The 25852-nt window shown below is 36.8% G+C and overlaps 1 protein-coding gene and 1 pseudogene across 6 annotated transcripts in view; one reads left to right on the plus strand and one right to left on the minus strand.

Annotated features, from left to right (window-relative positions):
- The window catches only part of RPRD1A (regulation of nuclear pre-mRNA domain containing 1A), a 77312-nt gene that overhangs the window by 12191 nt on the left and 39269 nt on the right, over window positions 1–25852 (plus strand). For all 5 annotated transcript variants that reach the window (XR_014302898.1, XR_014302899.1, XM_082699521.1 and 2 more), the window contains exons 2-4: window positions 19164–19293; window positions 22459–22565; window positions 22645–22742. Coding sequence is in view for 3 of the 5 variants with exons in the window: in XM_082699521.1 (XP_082555647.1) it covers window positions 19164–19293; window positions 22459–22565; window positions 22645–22742 (335 nt within the window). In the remaining 2 variants the exon portion in view is untranslated. The remainder of the gene's footprint in view (window positions 1–19163; window positions 19294–22458; window positions 22566–22644; window positions 22743–25852) is intronic.
- LOC309848221 (large ribosomal subunit protein uL23 pseudogene) lies at window positions 16820–17305 on the minus strand (annotated as a pseudogene). Its single transcript has one exon. The product of its transcript is annotated as a large ribosomal subunit protein uL23 pseudogene (transcript).

Below are 25852 nucleotides of genomic sequence, written 5' to 3' on the forward strand. Positions count from 1 at the left end.
GCTACTTTCAAAATTCTTTGTCTTCTGAAAGTTTTTTCACAATGTGTCTCAGTGTGGGTCTCTTTGAATTTATGCTACTTAGAGTTCATTGAGATGCTTGGATTTGTAGATTCATGTTTTTCCTAGATTTGGGAGCATTTTTTTTGGCCATTGTTTCTTCAGATATTCTTTATGTGCCCTCCTCTTGTATTGGTGGTGTGCCACAGAACCCTTAGGTTCTGTTCACTTTTCTTTATTCTTTTTCTTTCTGCTCCCCAGACTCCCTTTCAGTGGTCTTACCTTTAAATTTGCCAAGTCTTCCAACTCTGACATAGTCTGTGGTATAACCTCCCAAGTAGTTTCTTTTGCTATTGTTATAGTGCTTGTCATTAAGTATTTTAATGGTTCTTTTTACTGAAGGACTGAGCCTGTTCCTTTGTTGCCTCAGAATCTAGCACAAGGTAGATATTCAGTAAATATGTGTTGAATGAGTTATTGAATAAATGCTGGAAAGTATGTAGTATCTGAGACTTCTAGAGCTGGAAGGAATATTGCAGAATGGTTTGCTTTTATTCAATTAATTAATTAATTTAAAAATATTTTATTTATTTATTTGACTTAGAGAGCATAGCAAGGGGAGTAGCAGGCAGAGGGAGAAGCAGGCTCACTGAGTAGGGAGTCCAGTGTGGGACTTGATCTCAGGACCTTAGGATCATGACCTGAGCCGAAAGCAGACACTTAACAACTGAGCCATTCAGGCACCATTTGTTGTTTCCTTTATTTTATTTATTTATTTTTTTATTTTTTTTAAGATTTTCTTTATTTATTTGACAGACAGAGGTCACAAGTAGGCAGAGAGGCAGGCAGAGAGAGAGGAAGGGAAGCAGACTCCCTGATCAGAGAGCCAGACGTGGGGCTCGATCCCAGGATCCCGGGATCATGACCTGGGCCGAAGGCAGAGGCTTTAACCCACTGAGCCACCCAGGTGCCCCTGTTGTTTCCTTTAAAGACAGTGCCTAATTTAGGAACTTCTGACATCTTAAGGCAAATAATAAATTTCAGTTATGAACATTTCCTTTATTGAGAAAGACTTGGAAAATTTCTAGCTTTTTTGGTCTGTAATATTGTTCTGTTCTTCCTGTGTTTATCAATTCTTAGAGTAATGTTCTTAAAGTTTGGCTGGTGGATCACCAAGATTCTTTTAGGGGGTGTATGAGTCTACCAGGTAAAAATTATTTTCGTAATACTTCTAAGACATTTTTCCCCTTTTAATGGTTAACATGCTATGATACTGTAAAAGCTGATGTGGGTGAAAACTGGTAGTACCTAAATATTAATCAAGGCAGGGGGACCACTCTGTACTAAAACTCAGTATGTTTTTCATACCACATTCACAACTAAAAATATATCACATTCCTGACTGCTAATCAAAGCGTTCACATTACTAATTTCGTTATATCTTGACCCGTGAGTATATATTTGTGTGTGTTTGTGTACACAGTGCACCTTTCTTTATTGTGGTAAAGTATATGTAATACAAATTTACCATTTTAATCATCTTTAAAATGAGCAGTTCAGTGGCATTACATACTTTCACATTGTTTTGCAACTGGGATCTCCATCCATCTCCAGACCTCTTCTCATTTTCCCAAACTTGAAACTCCATACCCTTTAAAAAATAAGTCCCCATTCTCTCCTTTCCTAGCCCTTGGCACCACCCTTCTAAACTCTATGAATTTGATTACTGTAGGTACTTAATAGAAGTGAAATCATATAATTTATTTTATGTGTATGACTGGCTTATTTAACTTCGTATGTCTGCAAGGTTCATTCATGTTGGAGCATATGCCAGAATTTCTATCTTTTTAAGGCTGAATAATATTCCGGTTTATGTGTATACCACATTTTATTTATTCATCTGTTAATAACACATCTGTTGCTTTTGCCTTGTGGCTGTTCGATATAATGCTGTTATGCAAATATATGTTGGAATGGCTTTTTTGTTTCTTTTTAGTATGTATCCAGAAGTGGAATTGCTGGGTCATATAATAATTCTATGTTTAATTGTTTGAGGAACCACTATACTGTTTTCCATAGCAACTGCACCATTTTATATTCCCACTTGTAGTGGTTCCAATTTCTTTCTCTCTCTCTCTCTCTCCTTTTTTTTTTTTTTTTTTAAGATTTTTTGTTATTTATTTGTTAGAGAGAGCACAATCAGGAGGAGCCACAGGCAGGGGGAAAGGCAGACTTCTGCTGACTAAGCCCGATGCGGGACTTGATCCCAGGACCCTTGTATCATGACTTAAGCTGAAGGCAGATGTTTAACAACTAAGCCACCCAGGAGTCCTGCATGGTTCCAATTTCTGCACATCCTTGCCAAAGTTTATTATTTTGTGTGTTGTTTTGTTTGGTTTTGTTTTTGGAAATAATCCTAATGAATGTGGAGTGGTATCTGCTTGTTTTTAATTTTTTTTTTTTTTTAAGATTTGATTTATTTGTTAAAGAGAATGAGCACACACACAAGTAGGGGAAGTAGCAGGCAGAGGAAAAGGGAGAAGCATGCTCCCCGCTGAGTGGGTTCCTGATGTGTGGCTTGATTTCAGGACCCTGTGATCATGACCTGAGTTGAAGGCAGACACTTAATGACTGAGCTACCCAGGCACTTCTGCTTGGGGTTTTAATTTGTATTTCCATAATGACTAACGATTCTGTATGTAAGCATTTATTTCTGGGCTATTTTGTTCCTTTATCTGTTTGCCTGTATTTATGCCTGTACAATACTATTCCAATGTGTGTAGCTTTCTAGTAGGTTTTGCAGTCAGGATGTACAAGTCTTCCAACATAATTTCTTTTCTAAGATTCTTTTGGGCATTTTATATCACTGGAAAATCTGTATGAGTTTAGGTTGGGTTTTTTATTTCTGCAGAAATGCCATGGGGAGTTTAATAGGGTTTCCATTTAATCTGTAGGTCACTTTGAAGGGTATTATCTTATCAATAATGAGTCTTCCTACCCGTGGATATGGGATCTATTTGAATTTATTTATGTCTTCTTTCATTTCCTTCAGCAGTGTTTTATAGTTTTCTGTGTACAAGTCTTACACCTCCTTTGTTAAATTTATTTCTAATTACTTTATTGTTTTTATCTGATTATAAATGGAATTTTCTTTAGTTTCCTTTTGGGGTTGTTTATTATAATTTATAGAAACTGAATTTTGAGTCCTGAGTTTGTATGCTGCAACTTTGCTAAATAGGTTTGTTATTTGTGGACTCTTTTTTGTGGAATCTATTTTGTGGAATCTTTAGGGTTTTCTATAAATAAAATCATGTCATCTCTGAATAGATTTTTTGAAAAGTTCATGTGTCATCTTGAGCCTAACAACGTCCCAATATTTTTAAACACTTTTCCAGTGAAATCAATAATGATATTTATACATGGGACTTTTGATACTGCCTAATGAAATGTTTCAGTAGTTGGAATGTCTTTGTAACTGTGAACCAGTATTTTTTTGAAAACTAATACATGATGTTATAAAATAATGCATGAGTAAAAGATTCATTCAAAGAGCATGGTAGACAAGGATTTTAACATAACAGTTTTTAAAATTGATTGATATATTTTAGGATTCCATATTACAATTTAGTATCTAAAAAATAGAATTTGTTGTAGTTTCAAAAAAGGATGCCTACAATGATCTGTAATAGCTATTAAAATACTTGTACTCACTGTATCTGAGTAAAGCCTGCCTTTTTCTCATTACTTTCACTGATACAACATTACTATGGTTTATTTAATTTAAAGCAGTTATGAGAATCCAGCTGTATTCTCTTGAGCTCAAGATTTGCAAAAATGTAAAACAGGACCTTTTAAGTTTTGGAAATACATTTTTTTAAAAAAAGATTTTATTTATTTATTTGACAGAGATCACAAGTAGGCAAAGAGGCAGGCAGAGGGAGAGAGAGAGAGGAGGAAGCTGGCTCCCTGCAGAGCTGAGAGCCCGATGCTCAGTCTCAGGACCCTGGGATCATGACCTGAGCCGAAGTTAACTGACTGAGCCACCCAGGCACCCCAACATATGTAGTCTTGGTTACTGCAACTATATCTTGAAATTGAGTAAACTGGTTCCTCCTGTATTTTTCAAAATTGGTTTAGCTGTGCTCCTTCCTTTGCTCTTCTATATAGACTTTAGAATAATCTCATCTATATTAATAAAAGCTATTTGATGAGATTTTGATAAGGGTTCTTTAATGCTGTATATTGGTTTAGGGAAAGTTGACATCTTTATTACTTTGAGTCTTACAGCCCATAAATATGGCACAGCTTTCCATTTCCTTAGATCTTCATTGATGTTCACAATCAACATTATGTAGTCCTGTATGTGTTTTATTGTTTTCACACTTAAGTATTTCAGCTATTTTGAGCAGTTTAAAATGGTATTGTATTTTTAATTTCATTGTTCACATGCTCATTGCTTATATGTTAAAATACAAGTGATTTTTAAGCATTTATCTTGTTTTTTCTGACCTTGTTGAACTTACTTAGTTATGGGAGTTTTTTGGTAGATTTCCTTGGGATTTTTCTGTGAAGACAGTTACATCATTTGCAAATAGGTACACTTTTATTTCTTCATCTTTGACCTCTGTGTTTTTCTTTTTCTCATCTTATTGAACTTGCTGGCATTTCAAGCACTGTTGAGTAAGAAGGAGAGTCGATATCTTTGTCTTTTTCCTTACTGGGAAAGAAGTCAGTCTTCCACCATTAGAACATTAGCTGTAGTTTTATTTTTATTTTTTTATTTTTTTTTTAAAGATTATTTATTTATTTATTTGACAGAGAGAGAGATGACAAGCAGGCAGAGAGAGAGGAGGAAGCAGGCTCCCCGCTGAGCAGAGAGCCCGATGCGGGGCTCGATCCCAGGACCCTGGGATCATGACCTGAGCCGAAGGCAGCGGCTTAACCCACTGAGCCACCCAGGCGCCCCTGTAGTTTTATTTTTAGATTTTGTATCAAGTTGAGGAAGTTCCTCTCTATTCCTGGTTTTTGAGAGATTTTAAAATAAAATGTTGATGAATTAAGCCTTTTTTGTATCAATTGATCATGTGATTTTCTAAATTCAGTCTTAATATGCTGTATTATTGATCAGTTTTCAAATCTTGAGCCAGGTGTACATCCCTACCAAAAATCCCCCTTGTCTGAGATTATGAATTCTTTTTACATATTGCTGAATTCTTCTTCTTCTTTTTTTTTTTTTTTTTAAAGATTTTATTTATTTATTTGTCAGAGAGGGATGCAGCAAAAGAGGGAACACAAGCAGGGAGAGTGAAAGAGGGAGAAGCAGGCTTTTCACAGAGCAGGGAGCCCGATGCAGGGATCATGACCTGAGCCAAAGACATGCTTAATGGCTGAGTCACCCAGGTGCCCCTACATATTGCTGAATTCTATTTGCTAAGTTTTGTTAAGGATATTTACATCTGTATTCATAAGGACTTTTGGTCCACTTTGTGTGTGTTTGTGTGTCTTGTTTTAAAATCAGAGTAGCACTGACTTCATAAGATGAATTTCCCCTACTTCCTGGAAGAGGTTGTGTAGAATTTTTAAAATCCTTTAAATATTTGGTATAATTATTTAGCAGAAACCATCTGGATCTAGAGTTTCCTTTTTTGGGAACTTAAAAATTACACATTCAATTTTCTTAAGTGTCATAGGACTATTTAGATTTTCTGTATCATACATTGGGTGAGTTGCTGTAGTTCCTATTTTTTTTTTTTTGAGGAAGTGTAGTCCATTTCACCTAAGTTGTCAAACTTACATGTCTGGGGTTGTTCGTTGTATGGCATTAGTATCCATATTGACTATAATGATATTTCTGATACTGAAAATTTGTGTTTTCCCTTTTTTTCCTTGTCATTCTTGGTAGAAGTTTGTCAATTCTATCCATATTTTCAAAGAAACAGCTCTTTGATGCTCAACTTTACTAATCATTAGGAAAATGCAAATAAAAACTACAATTAGGTATCACCTTACACCTGCTAGAATGGCCATCATCAAAAAGATAAGAGATAACAAATGCTAGAGAGGATGTGGAAGAAAGGGAACCCTTGTGCATTGTTGGTGGGATTATAAACTGATACAATTATTATGGAAAACAGTATAGAGGATCCTCAAAAAATTAAAAATAGAGCTCCCATATGATGCAGCAGTTCCACTTCTGGGATATATCCAAAGGAAATGAAAATGCTAACTTGAGAAGGTATCTGCACCCTCATGTTAATATCCGTATTATTTACAGTTTCTAGGACATGGAAACTACCTAAGTGTTCATCCTCAGATGAATGGATAAAGAAATTATTGTATATATACACAATGGAATATTATTCAGCTATAAAAATGAGGACTGTTGCCATTTGTGACCTGGGTGGACCTGGAGGGCATTATGCTAAGTGAAATAAGTCAGACAGAGAAAGACAAGTACTGTATGATCTTATTTATATGTCACATCTTAAAACAAACAAACAAACCAACCCTAGAAACAGAAACTCAATGAAACATGAAACATGTGGTTACCAGAGGTGGGAGGGGGATTGGAAGAAAGGGTCAAAAGGTACAAACTTCCAGTTACAAGATAGGTAAATGCTAGGGCTGTAGTGTGCAACATGGTGACTGGTTTATCTTGCTGTATTATATAAATGAAAGTTTTTAAGAGTAAATCCTGAGTTCTCATCATAAGGAAAAAAACCTTTTTTGGATCTATATGAGATGACGGATATGAAACTTATTGCATTGTTTCTTTCTTTTTTTTTTTTTTTAAGATTTTATTTATTTATTTGACACACAGATCACAAGTAGGCAGAGGAGCAAGGCAGAGAGGGAGAGGGGGTAGCAGGCTCCCGGCTGAGCACAGAGCTCGATGTGGGGCTCCATCCCAGGACCCTGGGATCATGACCCGAGCTGAAGGCAGAGGCTTTAACCCACTGAGCCACCCAGGAGCCCGCATTAAGTGTTTCAAAGTGTATGTAAGTCAGACCATTATGCTGCACACCTTAAACTTGATGTACAGTGATGTATGTCAGTTAAATCTCAGTAAAACTTGGGGAGAAAACAGCTTATCTTTCATGGATTCTTTTTCTTCTACTTTCGTTTTAGTTTGAGTAATTTCTGCTTTTAAAAATTTCCTCTTTCTGTTTTCTTGGGTTAATTTTGCTCTTATTCGAGGTTTTTGAGGTGGGAGTTTAGATTATTGATTCGGGACTTGTTCATCTTTTCCATTATATGCGTTTAGTGCTAAAAGTTTCTCAGCCCTGCTTCAGCTTTATTCTACAAATTTTGATAAGTTTGTATTTTCAGGATATTTGTGTATGCTAGTTGAGGCATTCTTATGATGACTGGCTTAAAATTTTTGTCAGATACTTCTAGTATCTTTATCACCGTAGTGTTAGCATCCATTGATAGTCTTTTTTTCATTCAATTTGAGATCCCTTTGGTTCTTGGTACAATGAATGATATTTGCTTGATCTATATTTTGTGTTTGAGAGATATTTTGTTTGAGAATCTGGACTTTACTTAATACCGTTTTATCTGAATTTCTAGCACATTATCCCATCAGGGGAGGGAGTTACTCTTTGTTACTGTTGTGTGCAAGTGGGAGTGTGGCTGACATTACAGACTGGGGGTTAGGAATGTGGGTCTTAGGACGGCTGGGCCATTGTGGAAGTCCTGGCTCTCCTCTAGGCTTCCTGTGACTCCATCCCAAGGGGCAGTGCCTTCTTACTGCTGGATGGTAATGGAAGTCCAGGCCTCCCTAACTTTGCCTTCTCTGACATCACTCCGGAGAGGTAATAGGCTCTACATCACAGCCTGGCTTCCCAGTTAGCCTTTGTTAGTGTGGATGTGGGCGGGCACAGTTTTTTGTACTGCTTTATTTTTTTTCCCTGTGGTGTTTGGCTAGAGTAGATTGGTTATTGTCCAAAAGTTTCATGTCTTTCTAGGCTTCTCTTCTCCTGGTCATTTGGCTAGAATGAAAAGTTTGTGTTGGAACTTTTAATGTCGGCACGTGTTAGGATTTCTGGGTTGTTGACTTAAAGGCAAAAGGAAAACTCCAAGAACTGACCCAAAGATTCCTACCCTGTCTGCCTTTGTTTCTTTTCTTATGTTTGGTAGTTGTACTTTGCAGGAGAAATAGGGAAAACTACATCTGCTCCATCTTCCTGGAAACACAAGTTCCCTACCAACTGGTCTTTATATTGGAACTGGGACACATCACTTGAAACTCTGAGACTAGTATTTTTACTAATGTTTTCTTGTCTTAGATATTATAAGATACTTTCTGGTTTGCATGTTGTATTAGTATTTTAACAAGCTTATTTTATTATAACTATGCTAAACACGTTTCGTTTTTATTGCTTTAAAATACACACTTATAAAATTTAAAACAGCAGAATAGTATGTTAAAGTGCTAAGTAAAAATACACTGCAAAAAGGCCAGTTATTCCCAAATCAATTTGTAAAGTCAGGGCAGTCTATAAGAAATTTGTTCTTTTACAAGAAATTTAACTAACTCTAGAGGTCACTGGGAAAAGTAAATGTGGAGGAAGAGCCAAGGCAATTTTTAATTTTTGTCTTGTGAATTTTGACTTTTTTTTTTTTTTAAGATCTTTATTTATTTATTAGAGAGAGAGAATAAGCAGAGGGAGTGGCAGGCAGAGGGAGAGGGAGAAGCCAGCTCCCTGCTTGGGAGCCCAATGTGGGGCTCCATCCCAGGACCCTGAGATCATGACCTGAGCTGAAGGCAGACATCTCACTGACTGAGTCACCCAGATGCCCCATGAATTTTGACAATGTTGAAGAGAAAACAGTAATGGAAATACTGTGCTTTTTAAGGTATCTGCACAACCTCTAAAGGCATCAAAGTTAGAAAACTATGATGTCAGTACAGGAAGAGGAATGTGTATGAAAGGAACAGAGTAGATACTTAGGAGGGAACCCATTTTATGCAGGCATTTGGTAAATATGACACTTTATATTTATGGGAGAAGAACTAGAATATTAAAAAATGATTCTTAAATTTCTACTCAATACCATATTTAAAGTTAATCCGGTTAAAGATGCAACACTGCAAAAAAATCCGCTATGGAATTATGTTAGGAAAAAATGCATTTATAGTTCTGTCTAGTCTTATGTAGTGAAAAGACTTTCCAAATAAGGCCCAGGGGTCTTATAAGAAATAACGGAGGTGGGGGGGCACCTGGGTGGCTCAGTGGGTTAAAGCCTCTGTCTTCAGCTCTGGTCATGGTCTCAGGGTTCTGGGATCGAGCCCCATGTTGGGCTCTCCGCTCAGCGGGGAGCCTGCTTCCCTTCCTCTCTGCCTGCTTCTCTGCCTACTTGTGATCTCTGTCAAATAAATAAAAATCTTAAAAAAAAAAAAAGAAAGAAATAATGGGGATCATCACCTGAGCCAAAGGCAGATGCTTAACCGACTGAGCCAGCCAGGTGCCCCTATAAGTCATTCTTTTTGATGCTCTTTTGCCAGTGGCAACCTCTGAGGGTCACCCATATCCTTTGGATACAACCCCATTGATTTTTAAATAGCTTTCTTGCTTTTTATCATTGACAAGTCATGCCAGGCTCATCTTACGCATTTCCTACTTTTATTGCCAAAATGTGTAGGGACCACAGTATGAGTTCTGGATTGCTAATCAATTTCAGTGCATTTCTTTGAATGCCTTTTATTACTTAAATAATTATTTCATTGATAAATGCAGGTAATAACTTACCGTGTAGGGTTGTTTTGAAGATTAAATTAGATACACAATAAACTTTAAGAGCAGTGCTAGTTATAAGAAAATAGTCATATATTTTTTAAATTCAGGTATAATTAACATACAGTATTATTAGTTTCGGGTATAGAATGTAATTCAGCAATTCTATATAATTCTCAGTGCTCATTGTGATAAGTTTACTTTTAAACCCCTTTATTTCACCTGCCCTACCACCCACCTCTCCCCAGCAATCACCAGTTTGTTCTCTGTATTTAAAAGTCTGATTTTATGTTTCTCTCTTTTTTTCCCTTTGTTTTGTTTCTTAAGTTCCGTATGAGTGAAATCATAATTTAATTTAGGATTATACTGTCTAGGTTCATCTGTTTTGTTGCAAATGGCAAGATTTTATTCTTCTTTATGGCTGATGAATATTCCACAGTATATCCATCTTCTTGATCCATCAGTGGACACTTGGGTTTCTCCCATATCTTGGCAATTTAAAAAAAAAAAAAGATTTATTTATTTATTTAAAGAGAGCTTGTTAGGGCCGGGGGTAGAAGGAGAGGAAGAAAATCTCAAGCAGACTTCCCGCTGAGCCTGGACATGGGGCTTGATTTCACAATCCTGAGAGTAGGATCTGAGTTGGATGATCGGGGCGCCTGGGTGGTTCAGTGGATTAAAGCCTCTGCCTTCGGCTCAGGTCATGATTCCCAGGGTCCTGGGATCGAGCCCTGCATCGGGCTCTCTGCTCCGCAAGGAGCCTGCTTCCCCTTCTCTCTCTGCCTGCCTCTCTGCCTACTTGTGATCTCTGTCTGTCAAATAAATAAATAAAATCTTAAAAAAAAAAAAAAAGTTGGATGATCAACCTACTGAGCAACCCAGGTGCCCCCATATCTTGGCTGTTGTAAATAATGCTGCAGTAAACATAGGGGTACATATATCTTTTTGAATTAGTGCTTTTGTTTTCTTTGGGTAAATACCCAGTAGTGGAATTCTTAAATCATACGGTAATTCTGTATTTTATTTTTTGAGGGAGCTCCATACTGTTTTCCATAGTCACTGTGGAAATTCCACTGTATTATTTTTAAAATACTATCCTTAGAAGAGCAGAAAAGATTTAGTCTCAGTCCCACTGTAGAAGTGTAATGTGAATAAACTGTATGACATGTATTCTTCCAGAACTCTTCCAGTTGACAGTGTCTTCTACAGTTGTCTGATGGTCTGGGAGGAAGTTTGTTCTTTTCAAGATTTTAAAAATTCATTTGTTGCATATACTAAAATAAAAATTTTTGAAATTATTTCAGGAACTTCGACCTGTTAGACTGGGGAAGATGTCCATTTGCTTGGGTCTGGGTTTTTTGTTTCATTTTGTTTTTCTACCAAATATTGAAATAAGAGAGATCATGTACCTATAAGACAAAGTCAGATTGGAGCATCAAGTGAGCACTACCCAGAAGCCCTTTTCAGCATGTAGGCCCAAGTTAATTATTGAATATATAACCCATGTATTTTCCCTTTATTATATTTTTTTAAAAATTACTTATTTTAGAGAGAGAGTGCATGATGGCGGGGGGAGAAGGAGAGGGAGCCTAATGTGGGGCTCAATCTCATGACCCCAAGATTAGGACCCGAACCAAAATCAAGAGTCAATCACTTAACCCACTGAGCCACCCAGGTGCCCCATGTGTTTTCCCTTTATTACTTAAATCTTTGTTGGTTATTCTTGACACATACCCCTCCCCAAATTATTTCTTGATCTTCCCCGAAGTAAGTCTGTCTACTGTGTATTTGTGTGAATGTGTGTAACTTACCACTGTGTCTGAGATACCTTTCTGTATCAGTATATAAATTTCTCTCTCTCTCTCTCTCTCTTTTTTTTTTTTTTTTGGAGGGGTGAGAGCGGCAGAGGCAGAAGGAGAGAGACTCTCAAGCAGACTCCACATTGAGGGTAGAGCCAGACATTGCACTTGAGCCCATGACCCTGAGATCATGACCTGAACCAAAATTAAGTTGGACACTTAACTGACTGAACCACCCAGGCGCCCCCTGTCTCATTTTTTTTTTTCCTTTTTGTTTTTTTTTTAAGGTTTTATTTATTTATTTGACAGAGAGAAATCACAAGTAGATGGAGAGGCAGGCAGAGAGAGAGAGAGAGAGGGAAGCAGGCTCCCTGCTGAGCAGAGAGCCCGATGCGGGACTCGATCCCAGGACCCTGAGATCATGACCTGAGCCGAAGGCAGTGGCTTAACCCACTGAGCCACCCAGGCGCCCTGTCTCATTTTTTTAAAGATTTTATTTATTTATTTGACAGAAAGAGATCACAGGTAGGCAGAGAGAGAGGGAAGCAGGCTCCCTGCTGAGCAGAGAGCCTGATGCGGGGCTTGATCCCAGGACCCTGAGATATGACCCCAGCCAAAGGCAGCGGCTTAATCCACTGAGCCACCCAGGCGCCCTCCTCTGTCTCATTTTTGAACAGCTGTAGAGTATTGGGTTGTATGGATATAGTATGATTTATTTAGTTATATCTTGTGATGTGTATCCATAGTGATTTCTTTGTGCAGTTATGATAATATGTCCATAGGGTAAATTCCTAGACATGAAATTTGCAGGGTCAAGGGATTTGTGCATTTACACTTTTCACAGGTATTGCTAAATTAATTTTCTAAGAGGTTGCACTAGTATATATTAACCACCAGTGTCTGAAGGTATCTAAAGGTGATAATCTTGGTCATACTTTTGCTAACTTTAGTTAGTGTCAGACTTTGACCTTGATCAGTCTAATAGGTGGAAAATAATTGGTTTTAAAAGCTTAGTATTTTTGTTCATTTCATCCTTCCATTCACATTAGCCCGTTTTTCTGTAGATTATTGATTTGTAAGAGCTCTAGAATGGAGGAGGAGATAAAAATAATTGAACTCAGTACTTTGAAAATAAGCAAGATTAGCTTGACCTGAAAGAAAGTTTGTCTCATAATCTGAATTTGAAGTTGAGTTTTCTGAGAGCAGTGTAATTTTACATTTTCCCCCCTTCAGCTATGCTGGGTGAGGTTAAAACCAAAAACCAGCTTAGTGGAACAAATAATTAAAGGAAGAGGTTTAGGCCAAAAATTACTGATTTAGTAAATAAACAAATTTTGAATCAACTGCTGGGCTTAATTCCACCATAGATGGGTAGATAGAGTGACGGTTGTTGCTTTCGATGAAACTTAGTTTAGTTGGGAAGCATTAGGTAGATTAAATGGAAGTAGTTGTAGTTGGAATAAGTGCTCTATAGGAAAGAATGGCGTGCTGTGAGAGCATATCGGCATTGCCTAACCTGTGGACTGGGTGGTGCAGGAGAAACAGAGGAACCTGCTGAACTGAGGTCTAAAGGATGGGTAGGAGTTGGGGAAGTTAGAGGAGTATTGTATAGGGCATGAAGAGAGAATAGTATAGAGGGCAGAGACAGACATTTTTGGGCCTTTAGTTTCTGTTAAGGATTTACAGTGTTATCTGGAGAATAATCTTTGAAGAGTTTTAAAGCAAGAGATGGGCTGCCAAAAGTCTGAGGCATTGTTTCAGTGGTACGGGAATACACTGGCTTTATCCCCTCATTTTTCACCCACCTCAGCTGTAATGAAACAGCCAGCTGTGTCTGACTGAACTCTTGCTTCTGTCTAGGACAGATAGAATCTATTCATGAATCACCTGTGGACTTTGCACTTTCTGTGGCAGAGAGTTAAAGCAGTTTCTGCCATATAACCAATTGTTCATCTATATGAACATGTCTTGTAGTTTATAGTAATAATCAGTTTACCAGGGAATTACATGAGGCTGTCCCGCAGTTGTTAGTAAATCTTTAGTAGATTTTTGTTTCAAGATAATGGCTTTTCTTCTGATTTCCTCCTATAAGAGCTATAGTAGTGTTCATTGGTGTGTGTGGGGTGTGTGTGTGTGTGTGTGTGTGTGTGTGTGTCTTTGTGTATATATTCGTTTATTCAGGTTTCTTTGCTGCTTTTCCCATGTAGTAGGCTTCCTCTACAAAGAGGTTCTTGTGTTAATAGATAACACAGTAAAATTTTAGCTGTTGTATTTATTTGCATTGTCATCTAGTGTGGTTTTAAAGTTCAGTCACCACAAAAACATGAGTGATTACCTTAAATTATGATATTCTGATTTATATCAAAATGAATAGGCATATATGGTTTGTACAGTTGTAAGAAAATAAGTAATGATGCTCTCACTTTTTGAAAGATTTTATTTATTTAAGTATTTATTTATTTTGGAGAGAGTGAGCAAGAACATACACAATTGAGGGAAGGAGCAGAGGGGGAGAGAGTAGGAGAAGGGGAAAGAATCCCAAGCAGACTCTGTGCCGAGTGTGGGAGCCCAACATGGGGCTCAGAACCATGACGCTGAGATCATGACCTGACTCAGAATCGGAGTCAGTTGCTCAACCGGCTGAGCTACCCAGGTGCCCCAGAGCTCTCACCTTCTGATTGTGAATAAGTAAAACTAGGTTCTGAACTGATCATGAGTTGCTGCAACTAGGTGGCATTTATGTAGTCCTTTGACTGGCAAAGTCTGTTTCATATTGTCTAATTGTGTATTATTATGTAGCTCTTTCTGACTTATGTGATGAACTGAATTTGTATTGCTCTTTTAGGGGATATGCTCAACATTTTAGGTAATATTATGTCCTCATATATTAGCCAGCCAGATTCTATTATTATTTATTTGTTTTGATTTACCTGTTCACATACAAGGTCCAAGGAAAAGGGGCTATACTTAATACCCGCTGTAGCTTAGAACTTTTAGTTCAGAGAGGTGAGATAGAAAATTGTTCCTCCCAATGAAAATATTGCCTGGTCCTTATTTGGTTATACTTTATTGGCACAAAAATAATAGTATACACACATACAGATACACTGGGTTATAATATTATATTTATGATTGCTTCCAATGTTGGCATGATACATTAGTGGAGAGAAGGAATAAAGAGAACTCACGTTTTAAATGATGTGACCTGTCATGTGCCAGTCTGTTATAGAGCTTGAAAACTCTTGATTGAACAGGAAAGGTCAGTGCCTGGCATGGTCCTTGGCATATAGCAAACATTAAATAAATGCTATTTAAATTGAATAGAAAATTTAGAAAATAACCTTTTATAAGGAACCCTGTGACAATAAAAATAAAGGAAGTGATTAGGTCAGACCCAGTTATAAGCATTACATTTTATTGCCAACAGAGTTTTTGCTTTAAGGAATTATGAAATGGTTTGTTTGCTCTTGCTGTTAATTTTGTATGCTTTAATAACAGTTTGTGGCTCTGTTATTATCAAAGTTCACTAGAAAATCATTTTTGTGGGGCTCCTGGGTGGCTCAGTGGGTTAAGCCTCTGGCTTTGGCCCAGGTCATGATCCTAGGGTCCTCGGATTGAGCTCCTCATTGGGCTCTTTGCTTGGTGGGGAGCCTGCTTCCCCCCCTCTCTCTCTGCCTGCTTATGATCTCTCTCTCTCTCTCTGTCAAAAGATAAAATCTTTAAAAAAAATTTTTTTGTGTGTGTGATTTTCTTCGGGAACTGCTTGTTGTGATAAGTTCCATTAGTTTATTTTTGCCCTATATGAAGATATACATAGTTTTAGATGGAAGTAAGTGTTTTTACTGAAAATTTGGAGAAGAATATTCATTATAGCAGTTCCTAGGTATTTCTCATATTTTAGCTTGGGTTCTATAAGGGGAAAAAAAGGAAAATAAAGTCTTGAAATTTGGACCTCATACCAAATCCATGCTGTAGTCTTGAAATTTGGACCTCATACCAAATCCATGCTGTAGTTCTGGGTTTGTTTTTTGTTTTTTGTTTTTTGGGTTTTTTTTTTAATATGCTGGGAAATATATTTTGAAATCTTGTGAATTTTTGCTTTAATGTACATTGTAGAAACCATTCTAAATTATTTTTAAGAGATGATAGCCCATGGACTTAAAGGTATTTTAAAATACACATTTTTAAATTTGAGTGATACATAATAGAATTTACCATTTTAACCATTTCTAAGTGTTCAGTTTATTGGTATTGGATATATTCATACTACTGTGCAACCATCATCACCATCTATTTCTAGAATTCTTTTCATCTTATAAAACTGGAACTTTATACCCATTAAACGATAACTCTCTGTGACTTCTCCCCCCAGCCCTTTGCAGTCACCTTTTGCTTTCTGTCTCTCTGAATTTATTCTAGGTACTTCATAGGAACAGAACCATATAGTAGTTTTGTTTTGTTTTGTTTACTGGCTTGCTTCACTTAGCGTAATATCCTCTAGGGTCATTCATGTTGTAGCATGTGTCATGATTCCATTTGTGTGGACTACCACATTTTTAAAATTCACTTATCTGTCAATGGATACTTGGCGTTGCTTCTACCTTTTGCTGTTGTGAATAGTGCTGCTAATATTCTAAAATATTTTGGTTGAGTCACTACTTGATCTTTGCAAAAGATAACCACCTTTCATTTATAACATAGTCATAAGAGGCATAGTCCAGTTAAGACAGAATGCTTAGGAGTTGGACTTTGGATTCAAATCCTGGCTGATCCCTTCTTGGATATCTCGCTGTGGGCAGATAATCCTTTTGATGCCTATTTGTTGAACTGTCAAATGCTGGTAGTGATGGTACCTTACATAATTTGGAGTAAATTAGGTAGTACATGTAAAGTGCTTAGAATAATAGTGTGTAACCATAGTAAAAGTAGTATTAACCTTTTCTTTGGGTAGGGATAGGTAAAAAAGAGACAGGATCGAATATTGGGAAAATTGTCATTATGGTCATCTTCATGAGAAAGGATCCTGCTCTCTTAATCAGTTATACTGAATGGTTTATCTAACTGTACAAGAGCCAAAAGAATCAGAACTTGGTCTTTGTTATTGCCCTCTCTTCCATATCTTAGTTCTGTTCCAGAACTTTCAAAAGCAGAGTAGTGGGCCCTATCTTTAGATAGGCAAATGAGACTATGGAATGGATGGCATAGATTTGTGAAGTCTGGTCACTTCTTTCTTTCTTTCTTTTTTTTTTTTTTTTATCATGAAAAAACTGTATTTAGATCTAGCTAGCTGGACTCAGTTTAGATGATCCCAATTATGTTGGCAACATCCAAAGCATCATAGTCAGGGGCCAGCCAAACATATGCCTTCTTCTCTCCATCAGGCCTGATTAAGGTGTTGACCTTGGCTACATCAATGTCATAGAGCTTCTTCACAGCCTGTTTGATCTGGTGCTTGTTAGCCTTGACATCCACAATGAACACAAGTGTGTTGTTGTCTTCTATTTTCTTCATGGCTGACTCAGTAGTCAGGGGGAACTTGATGATGGCATAGTGGTCAAGCTTGTTTCTCCTGGGGGTGCTCTTGCGAGGGTATTTGGATTGCCTTTGGAGACGCAGAGTCTTGGGTCATCGGAACGTAGGTGATGTGCGGATCTTCTTTTTTTTGTGACTGTAGACGCCTTTCAGCACCGCTTTCTTGGCTTTCAAAGCCTTTGCTTTGGCTTCGGCTTTAGGAGGGGCAGGGGCTTCCTTCTTAGCTTTCGGCACCATCTTCGTAAAAGGGAGTCTGGTCATTTCTGACTCAGTATTTTAGTTTCCTATAAGAAGGTTGTGTGTGTCACTAGTTTCCTCCCAAGAAAGATGTGAACTAGAAGTGGCTTTTAATGTGTTGAATGATTAAACTTGAATATTCAAATTGAGAGGGCTCATTTTGTCTTAAATCCACTAAGCTGGCCCACATAAATTGAGCCTTCAATTATCAGTCCTGACCATAAGTTTCCACCATTGAATGTGGATGCCGCAGAGTACAGTGCTTCTGAATATAACTGTACTACTTTGAATAATTCATATTTAATCCTAGTAAAATTACATTATGAAAATATTCAATATAAAAGATATGTTCCACTGGGGTTCCTGGGTGGCTCAGTGGGTTGAGCCTCTGCCTTCGGCTTGGGTCATGATCTCAGGGTCCTGGGATCGGTCCCGTGTCCGGCTCTCTGCTCAGCAGGGGGCCTACTTCCCCCTCTCTGTCTACTTGTGATCTCTCTCTCTGTGTCTAATAAATAAATAACATTTTAAAAAAGATATGTTCCACTGGGCGCCTGGGTGGCTCAGTGGGTTAAGCCTCTGCCTTCGGCTCAGGTCATGATCTCAGGGTCCTGGGATCGAGTTCCGCGTCGGGCTCTCTGCTGGGCAGGGAGCCTGCTTCCTCCTCTCTCTCTCTCTGCCTGCCTCTCTGCCTACTTGTAATCTCTGTCTGTCAAATAAATAAATAAAATCTTTAAAAAAAAAAAGAAAAAAAGATATGTTCCACTAATTAAATTTACTTATATGTATGACTCTTATTTGGGTTGGACTTAATACTATACAACTTAACATTGTAACTACTAAGAATGTATTCTGGCCCGCAATTGGAGAAATCTCTTCCATTTTTTTAGAAGGATGACTACATCCATGGAATGTTGTGAGAAGAGACATCTTTTTGTCTAGATGAATTCAATTATATAAGGTGTGTAATCCAGAGGAGCCTGGGTGACTCGGTTAAGCCTCTGCCTTTGGCTTGGGTCATGATCTCAGGGAGTGTCCTGGGATGGAGCCCCATTGTGCTCTCTGCTCAGCAGGGAGCCTGCTTCCCATTCTTTCTCTGCCTAACTCTCTGCCTACTTGTGATCTCTGTGTCAAATAAATAAATAACAAAAAAATCTTTAAAAAATAGGGGTGTAAAAATGGTTGAAAATCTAAACTGCCCTTTTGGTCTCCCTAACATTTACTCTATTAGCTTGGGAAATATTTATTTCATAAACAAAACAAACATAATTAATTGAAATGAAGTCTCTTTCAACGTATTTTACATTTTTTACTCTTATTTTATAGTAATTTAATGATAACTTTAAAATCAGTGTGGTTATTGAAACAGTCATATATTCAGTCTTTAGGGTTCCATCTTAACATGACCAGTCACCATCTTATTTCAAATAATCTGTATTTCACGTAGTGTTAGTTTTAACAAGATTTAGTACAGATTGATTCACAGAGATGCATTTTTATAGACTTGAGGATTTTGTTGTATAAAACTGCTTATTTGGGAATGGTGATAAGACAGGAATCAAAGGTAAGTAGTTTGGGCAGCTTAGTAAGTCAGTGAAACTAATTGTTGACTAATTTCTCCTACTGAGTCTTTTTTTTTTCCCCCCTCATGTTGTATTTCCAGAAACTATAGAAACCTCTAGTGAGTTAAAGAATAGTGACTTAATAAGTTTGGTGGTAGAATGAGAAGTTTAGAGTTGAACATGATACATAAAGGTTAGTAGGTTTGTTGATTCAGATATTGAGAAAGTTTGTCCAAGTTAAATGAGGATATTTTAAGTAGATTTTTAATTAAAAAAAAATTTTTTTTTTAATTTTTCAGCCAAACCAAACAGGAAGCTTACTTTTCTCTACCTAGCCAATGATGTTATTCAGAACAGCAAAAGGAAGGGGCCGGAGTTTACAAAAGATTTTGCACCAGTTATAGTGGAGGCTTTTAAACATGTTTCAAGGTATGGTAATTGTTTGGGTACTAGGTAATCTGTTTTAAAATTTGCATAATATGTGCTTTTGTTAAAATTTGCTGTAAGCCATTCAACAAAAAATGGAATGAATTTCTTTGAAATTTTCATTTGAAAAGACAACTATAAATGGCATTTATAAATATATTAAATACTTTGTATGAAGGGAAATTTTTGAACTGTTGCAATGGTGGATATTTGGAGTACTTGAATTAACAGCTTTCCTTTAAGAGACCAAAAGTAACTGCGATTTTGGAATGAACTTCATTAAGAAGAATTAAAAATTTGTGTGCTTATAAAGCTATCATTTTTCTGACTAATATTTCTGGATAAACATCATGCCTTTTCCTTTCATATTGCTTATAATTTTGAGGTTTTTTTAGTGTTTGGGTATATATATCATAACATTTTAAAATGCTGTGGAAGTATAGAATATTTAGAATAATAAGCCTGTTGAAAAATTTTGCTACAGAAAAATTCTGAAGGTAAAAGTCAGTGCTTTGGCTTAATGTCCTTTTTAATGCTTATGTCCAAACATAGGCAAATATTTGGTAGTTTACTAGTAAGCATTATTGGGGGTAAACTACTAAATCAGTGTAAATTACAGAATCCAGGGGTAAATCTCTGAAGATCTCTGTTGAATGATTTAAGGATAAAAAATATACTCCAGGCATGCCTTGCAAATTTAATCATAGTGGATGCATTTTTCAAAAATTACAGTGTATGAAATACTGCTCTGTTGTATTCTTAAATGAGTATTATTTATATTTCCTTTTAGATAATGTCTTTTGTCATCTTTTCAGATATTGGCATTTCTTAAGAGTTCAGTCCTAGGCCCTCTTTCTGTGGTCATACTCTTGACCTCTGGTGATTTTATACATTGCATGTATTTAGTTATTATCCACACCCTAATATCCCACATCCAGTCCAGATGTGTTTTCTTTGTTTTAGACCTGTGTGTCCTGTTGCCTGATGAATTTCTGGTTGCATGCCTCCAGACATCTCAAATGTACTGTGTCTCATATTGAACTCATATTATGTCCTTGCTCCCTGTCAGCCTTGTTTCTCCTCTATGTTTCACTCTCTAAGTGGATCCAACTCTATCTATCCAGATGGCCATATGAGAAATTAGGCGTCATCTTTAGCTTTCTCTGATAATGTGATTTATAGTATATCAAATTCTCCATTCTCCTTTACTCCCTTTATCCCATGTAGTGTATATAGTTCCCACAGTTATTTAGATTTTTTTCCATTCCAGTTCCCATAATGTCTTCTTCTTTTTTTTTTTTTTTTAAGATTTTATTTATTTTTTAACTGAGCACCCAGGTGTCCTGATTTTATTTATTTTTTAGAGAGAGAGTGCACATGAGAACATTGGGGAAGGTGGGGACAGAAGAGAGGGAGAAGCAGTCTTCCTACTGAGCAGGGAGCCCAAGATGTAGCTTGATCCCTGGACCCCAAGATCATGACCATGACCTGAGGCAGACACTCAACTGACTGAGCCACCCAAGAACCCCCATATTGTCATTTTCTTTATAATTGCAGGAGCCTCTAGTATTCTTTAACCAACTTAGGAAACTAGCCAGTTACAGAGCTGATCATAACACTCCCTTGCCTTTGAGGTCTCATTTGTCTCAGAGATTAAGTCTAAAGTCCTGAGCAAGATTTAAGGTGTTGCTTCATGGCCTTATCCACATTTTCAGACTCCTGTCTCACATTTCTTCCACACACACAATTCATAGTCCAAGTTAAAGCTAACCAAACTCACTCTTTTAGTTCTTTCTACCTTAACGCTTTTAAATATGTTGCTTCTCCTGAGAAATTCAATAAAGTATTTATTGACTGCCTACTATGTGCTGGGCCCTAAGGATACTGTAGTAAACAGGATAAAGTTCTGTCCTAGTGGAGTTTGCATTTCAGTGGATGACAAAAGTAATAACTAGATGTATAGATGAATATATATTATGCTAGTAGTAAGTATTGTGAGGAAATTAAGGAAAGAACTAGAGGATATGAGGACTTTATATCATGAAATAAAGAATGACTATTTTGGGGAGATGGCATTTGAACAGAGACTGAAGGAAAAGATGAAATGAGCCACTTGAGCATCTAGGAGAGGATTCTGTGTAGAGGAAATACTTAGCAGAAGTAGTGAGACATATGTGTGCTGGGCATGTTTGAGGATCAGCAAGGAGATTTGTACAGGAGAAGGTATTTAGAAAATGTGGACTGAGAAGTAGCCAGGAAGTAGAACATGTCCACCTTGTGGTCCAGAATAAGGATTTTGGTTTTATGCTTGGTATGATTGATAGCTGCTAGGCGATTGAAGAGCTGTATGATTTGACTGACATTAGTAGAGCATAGGGTAAAGATGTAAGAGCCTAAGAGACCAATGAGAAGACTTAAGAAATCCAGGCAAAAAGTAATAGTAGCTCAGTCTACAGTGGTAGTGATGAAGGCAGTAGGAGGTGATTGGGAGTCGTCTGTTTGCCACTTTCCTGTTGTTCAGTCATTAGATCTCAAATATCACTTCCTCAGATATATTTTTAAATCTGTTTTGAAGTGGGCTAGGCCTCTGCATTATGCTTGTCTTTAATACCTTGTTCTTTTTTGTGGCCCAGCTGCCATAAATAAAGCTCCATTTGTATCTCAAAGATAGTGCCTCTGATAGTGTCACAGATAGCCTTGATCAATACGTATTTGTTAAATAAATTTAAAAGTCACCTATTTGGAAGCTTCTTAGTCTCATATTCAGCCCCCATTTAGTTGGGGCATCTTCGTTGTAAACCCCTAGTAGCCAGTGTGAGCACTTTTACATTTTCTTGTAAATTTTTGTTTAAAATGTGTCTGGGGGCACCCGGCTGGCTCAGTGGGTAGAGTGTGTGAATCTTGATTTCGGGGTTGTAAGTTTGAACCCCATTTTGGGTGTAGAGATTACTTAAAAATAAAATCTTAAAAAAATATGTGTCTAAAAGCTTTTAAAGGAAGCAGAGAGTGGGTCTGTCTTGATCACTTCACCACTGGACTTCTGGTCACATAGTGGTGCTCAGTAAACATTTGAACAGCTTTTTTCAGGGAATGAATGTCTGATTGTATTGAAAATCCCCATTACCTTTTCAGTAGCTCTATTAATTATTATTTGTATTTTTTCTTTAGTGAAACTGATGAAAGTTGTAAGAAGCACCTTGGAAGGGTATTATCTATTTGGGAAGAAAGGTCTGTTTATGAGAATGATGTATTAGAACAACTTAAGCAAGCTCTGTGTAAGTGTGTAATCTTTTATCATGATCTCTTCGTTAAAATGTTTGCTTTCATTAAAACTTCAGTGTTCTCCCTTTTCAGATGGTGATAAGAAGCCTAGGAAGCGAACTTATGAACAGATAAAGGTGGATGAAAATGAAAACTGTTCCTCTCTGGGATCTCCAAGTGAACCACCACAGGTAGAAGTTTTTCTCTGTTGAGGAAGTTATATTACTGTTACTTCATGTGGCCACCAAGCTTTATTAATTTTGATGTTTTACTTCTGTAAATTGATTTTTATTATAATTCTGATTATAAGAAAGAATCTATATGACTATCTCTTATTTTCTGATGACAGATTGCTTATGTTTAATGTAGTATGTTGTATATTAGGCAACTATATTTTGCATAGAAAGAGGATATCTGATTGCTAAATATGATTAGGTCTGGTGAGATATCCCCATTTAAATAGTTTTCTTTTAAATAAATAGAACATTATATGATAAGACTATATTATTATATGATTTAAGTACACTGAAAATGCCATTCCTAGAGATAAACACTGCCCTTTAGAGTATTTTTTCTTTTAAACATGTAAAAATGAGTGTTATAGTAACAAGCATGTATTCATATAGTTCTATGTAACTATAGAACCATATAGTTCATGGTAAAATAAGATGGATTAGAGTCATTATCTTAATACCCCATGTCCTCCCAGGTTGGTACAGTATAGCATTCTTTAGCCATCAGATGATTCCAGAAAAACATTTTTAACTTTTAATTATGTGGGCATTGAGTGTTAAAGCTTCCTCCTTCTATGTTTCAAACATATAGGAGGGACAGATAAAATTTAAAAGGAGAGAATGAAGACATAGCCATACTCATAAAACAAGGTAAATATCTTCGTGGGCTAGAAGTGGTACAGAAGCGCACAACTCCATGTGTGTGCCAGAGCCTGGTTTTTGTTAAGCTTTGGTCTGGAAGCAAACATGGCTTTCCAGAAATACTAGGGTAATAAGAACTCAAAGTGCTCCATGGGAGTTGGAGGACTGGACCTGAATTCACTGCACGAAACCAGAGGCTGGGTGAAACGCTTTCCCCAATGAAAGGAGCTTGAAAGGAATAAAATTGTGGGTGTGTTATGTCAGTGTTAATACTGGGGAGGCAGAAAGAATCTCAGCTAGGTGGTCAGCTAGGACTGGAACCAAGCTACCTGTTCACTCGTTGACAGGAGGTACTGAAGCCCATATCATCACCAGGGAGAAAAGCTTGAGGAAAAAATAACAACAACATTTCAAACAACCAAACACTTAGGTTTATATTTCTTCCTATTTGGCAATAATTAAGACAAAGCACTTTGTGCTGAGAGCCACCTTATGATTCCATGAACAGTATTTTACCCAAGTTCTGAAGATGGGGTCTGATCCTCTTGTGTTCTCTGTGATGAAAAGAGTAGCCTCGGTTGTACTTCTTAGGAGTATCTGTCTGACTCTAATCTAGTACTTAAATAAAATGCTGTTGTTTTTCATTTTATAATGACTACTTTCAGATTAGTTACACTGTTTAATTCTCAGTGGTTCAGCTTTGTAGCTGTCATTTTATTCATGTCATTCTTTATAAGAATGGCTAAAATTTCTCTTTGTAGGATCCAGTTGAGCTCATTTCTTTCTCTTCTATGAGAAAGTTGTAGGCTAATGTTTTCAGACAACTTTGCTTTTTTTTATCTGATCCTTGACCCAGCACTGGAAACTTAGAATTAACTCACGTGGGAATGTGAAGGTGAGATGAGAGCAGGTTGTAGTGATAGCATGTATATCAAGACCATAAAGCCAGATTACTTATCAGAGCTTCAGAAAATTTGAGAACTTTCTAAGACTGATTAAAAAATGACAATATAAAAGTTAATTGGGGAACCCTGAGAAACAAGCTTTCTCATAATCATTGCTCTTAAGCTCACTTTCATTTGTAGTGGTATATATCTTAAATCAAAATTATTTTGTAAAATATTAGAATATTAAACACATTGTAATGAATTAAAAGCATATGTGGGGTAGTATATTTCTTATTAGACTCCATTCTTTTTTAAGATTTTATTTACTTATTTGACAGACAGAGATCACAAGTAGGCAGAGAGGCAGATAGAGAGAGGGGAAGCAGGCTCCCCGCTGAGCAGGGAGCCCCATGTGGGTCTCCATCCCACGACTCTGGGATCATGATCTGGGCTAAAGGCAGAGGCTTTAACCTACTGAGCCACCCAGGTGCCCCTAGACTCCATTCATTCTTATCACATTTGATCATTTACTTTCTGCTAGACTCCAGTGACAACTTTTTTGTAAGGGAATAGCTTAAAGAAAAATCAATAACGATCTGTCAGTGTATCTTTAATGATGCACAGAATTGTATATATCCTATATTTTTCAAGTGTGTGTGTAATTTCCTACTGTTTCAGGAACTAGTCTTAGAGATTAAAAAAAGAAAAAAAGCAGGTGGGATATAAATGGAGACCAGTAAAAAAAAAATGTATTAATTTTTCTCTGGAATAAATTTATAGATATTATGAATTGAAGTTACCAGCAAAGGCTTGCCATTCCCTCCTAATTATATCTGATATGAAAACAGTGCAAGTAAAATATTCTAGTGATAAAATAATTTTTATATTGGCTAAGTGTTTATGGAAGTATTAATCATCAGATATATGGAATTTTGTGATATTTTAATGATCTTGTTAACAAACTATAGAGTAGTTGAAGATAACCATATTTAAACATATTCCCAAACTTCATTGCTCTTCTGCTTTAATTACATCATGTAGAAATAGAAACTTGAGGTCTCTTCTTTGTTGTAGTAGAACATGATTTGTATCCCCCACCCCAAATATCCAATTTAGTATTAAAATATTCTGCTCAGGTACAGTGATAATATAATAAATATGTTGTATGTAAAATTTGTATTGTGTAGGTTGAAGTTATAGCCTGCTTTCCCTTTTGCCACTGTATGTATTTGGCATATAAATGAAGCCTGTTACTTTCAGAGTCTGACAGTTATTTTTACACTATCTGTCTTTACCACTGGAGTATGACTTCCTGACGGCTGAGGGCCATATCTTATTTTAGTTTTCAATATATATTTTTAATATTTGACATAGTATAGTTTGTTTTTCTTAATATTTCTTAGAAGAAATGGACTGCCTTCAAAAGTAGTTTATATTTAAAACTTTATAGCCCATAAGGAGTAAGGAATATGAAATAAATTTTAAGCCTTTCGTATTTGTTCAAGCTTCATTTATTGTGGTTCTAAAGTTGTATAACTT

Source organism: Mustela nivalis (assembly GCF_964662115.1).
Source record: "Mustela nivalis genome assembly, chromosome: 14".
NCBI classification, from domain to species: Eukaryota; Metazoa; Chordata; class Mammalia; order Carnivora; family Mustelidae; genus Mustela; species Mustela nivalis.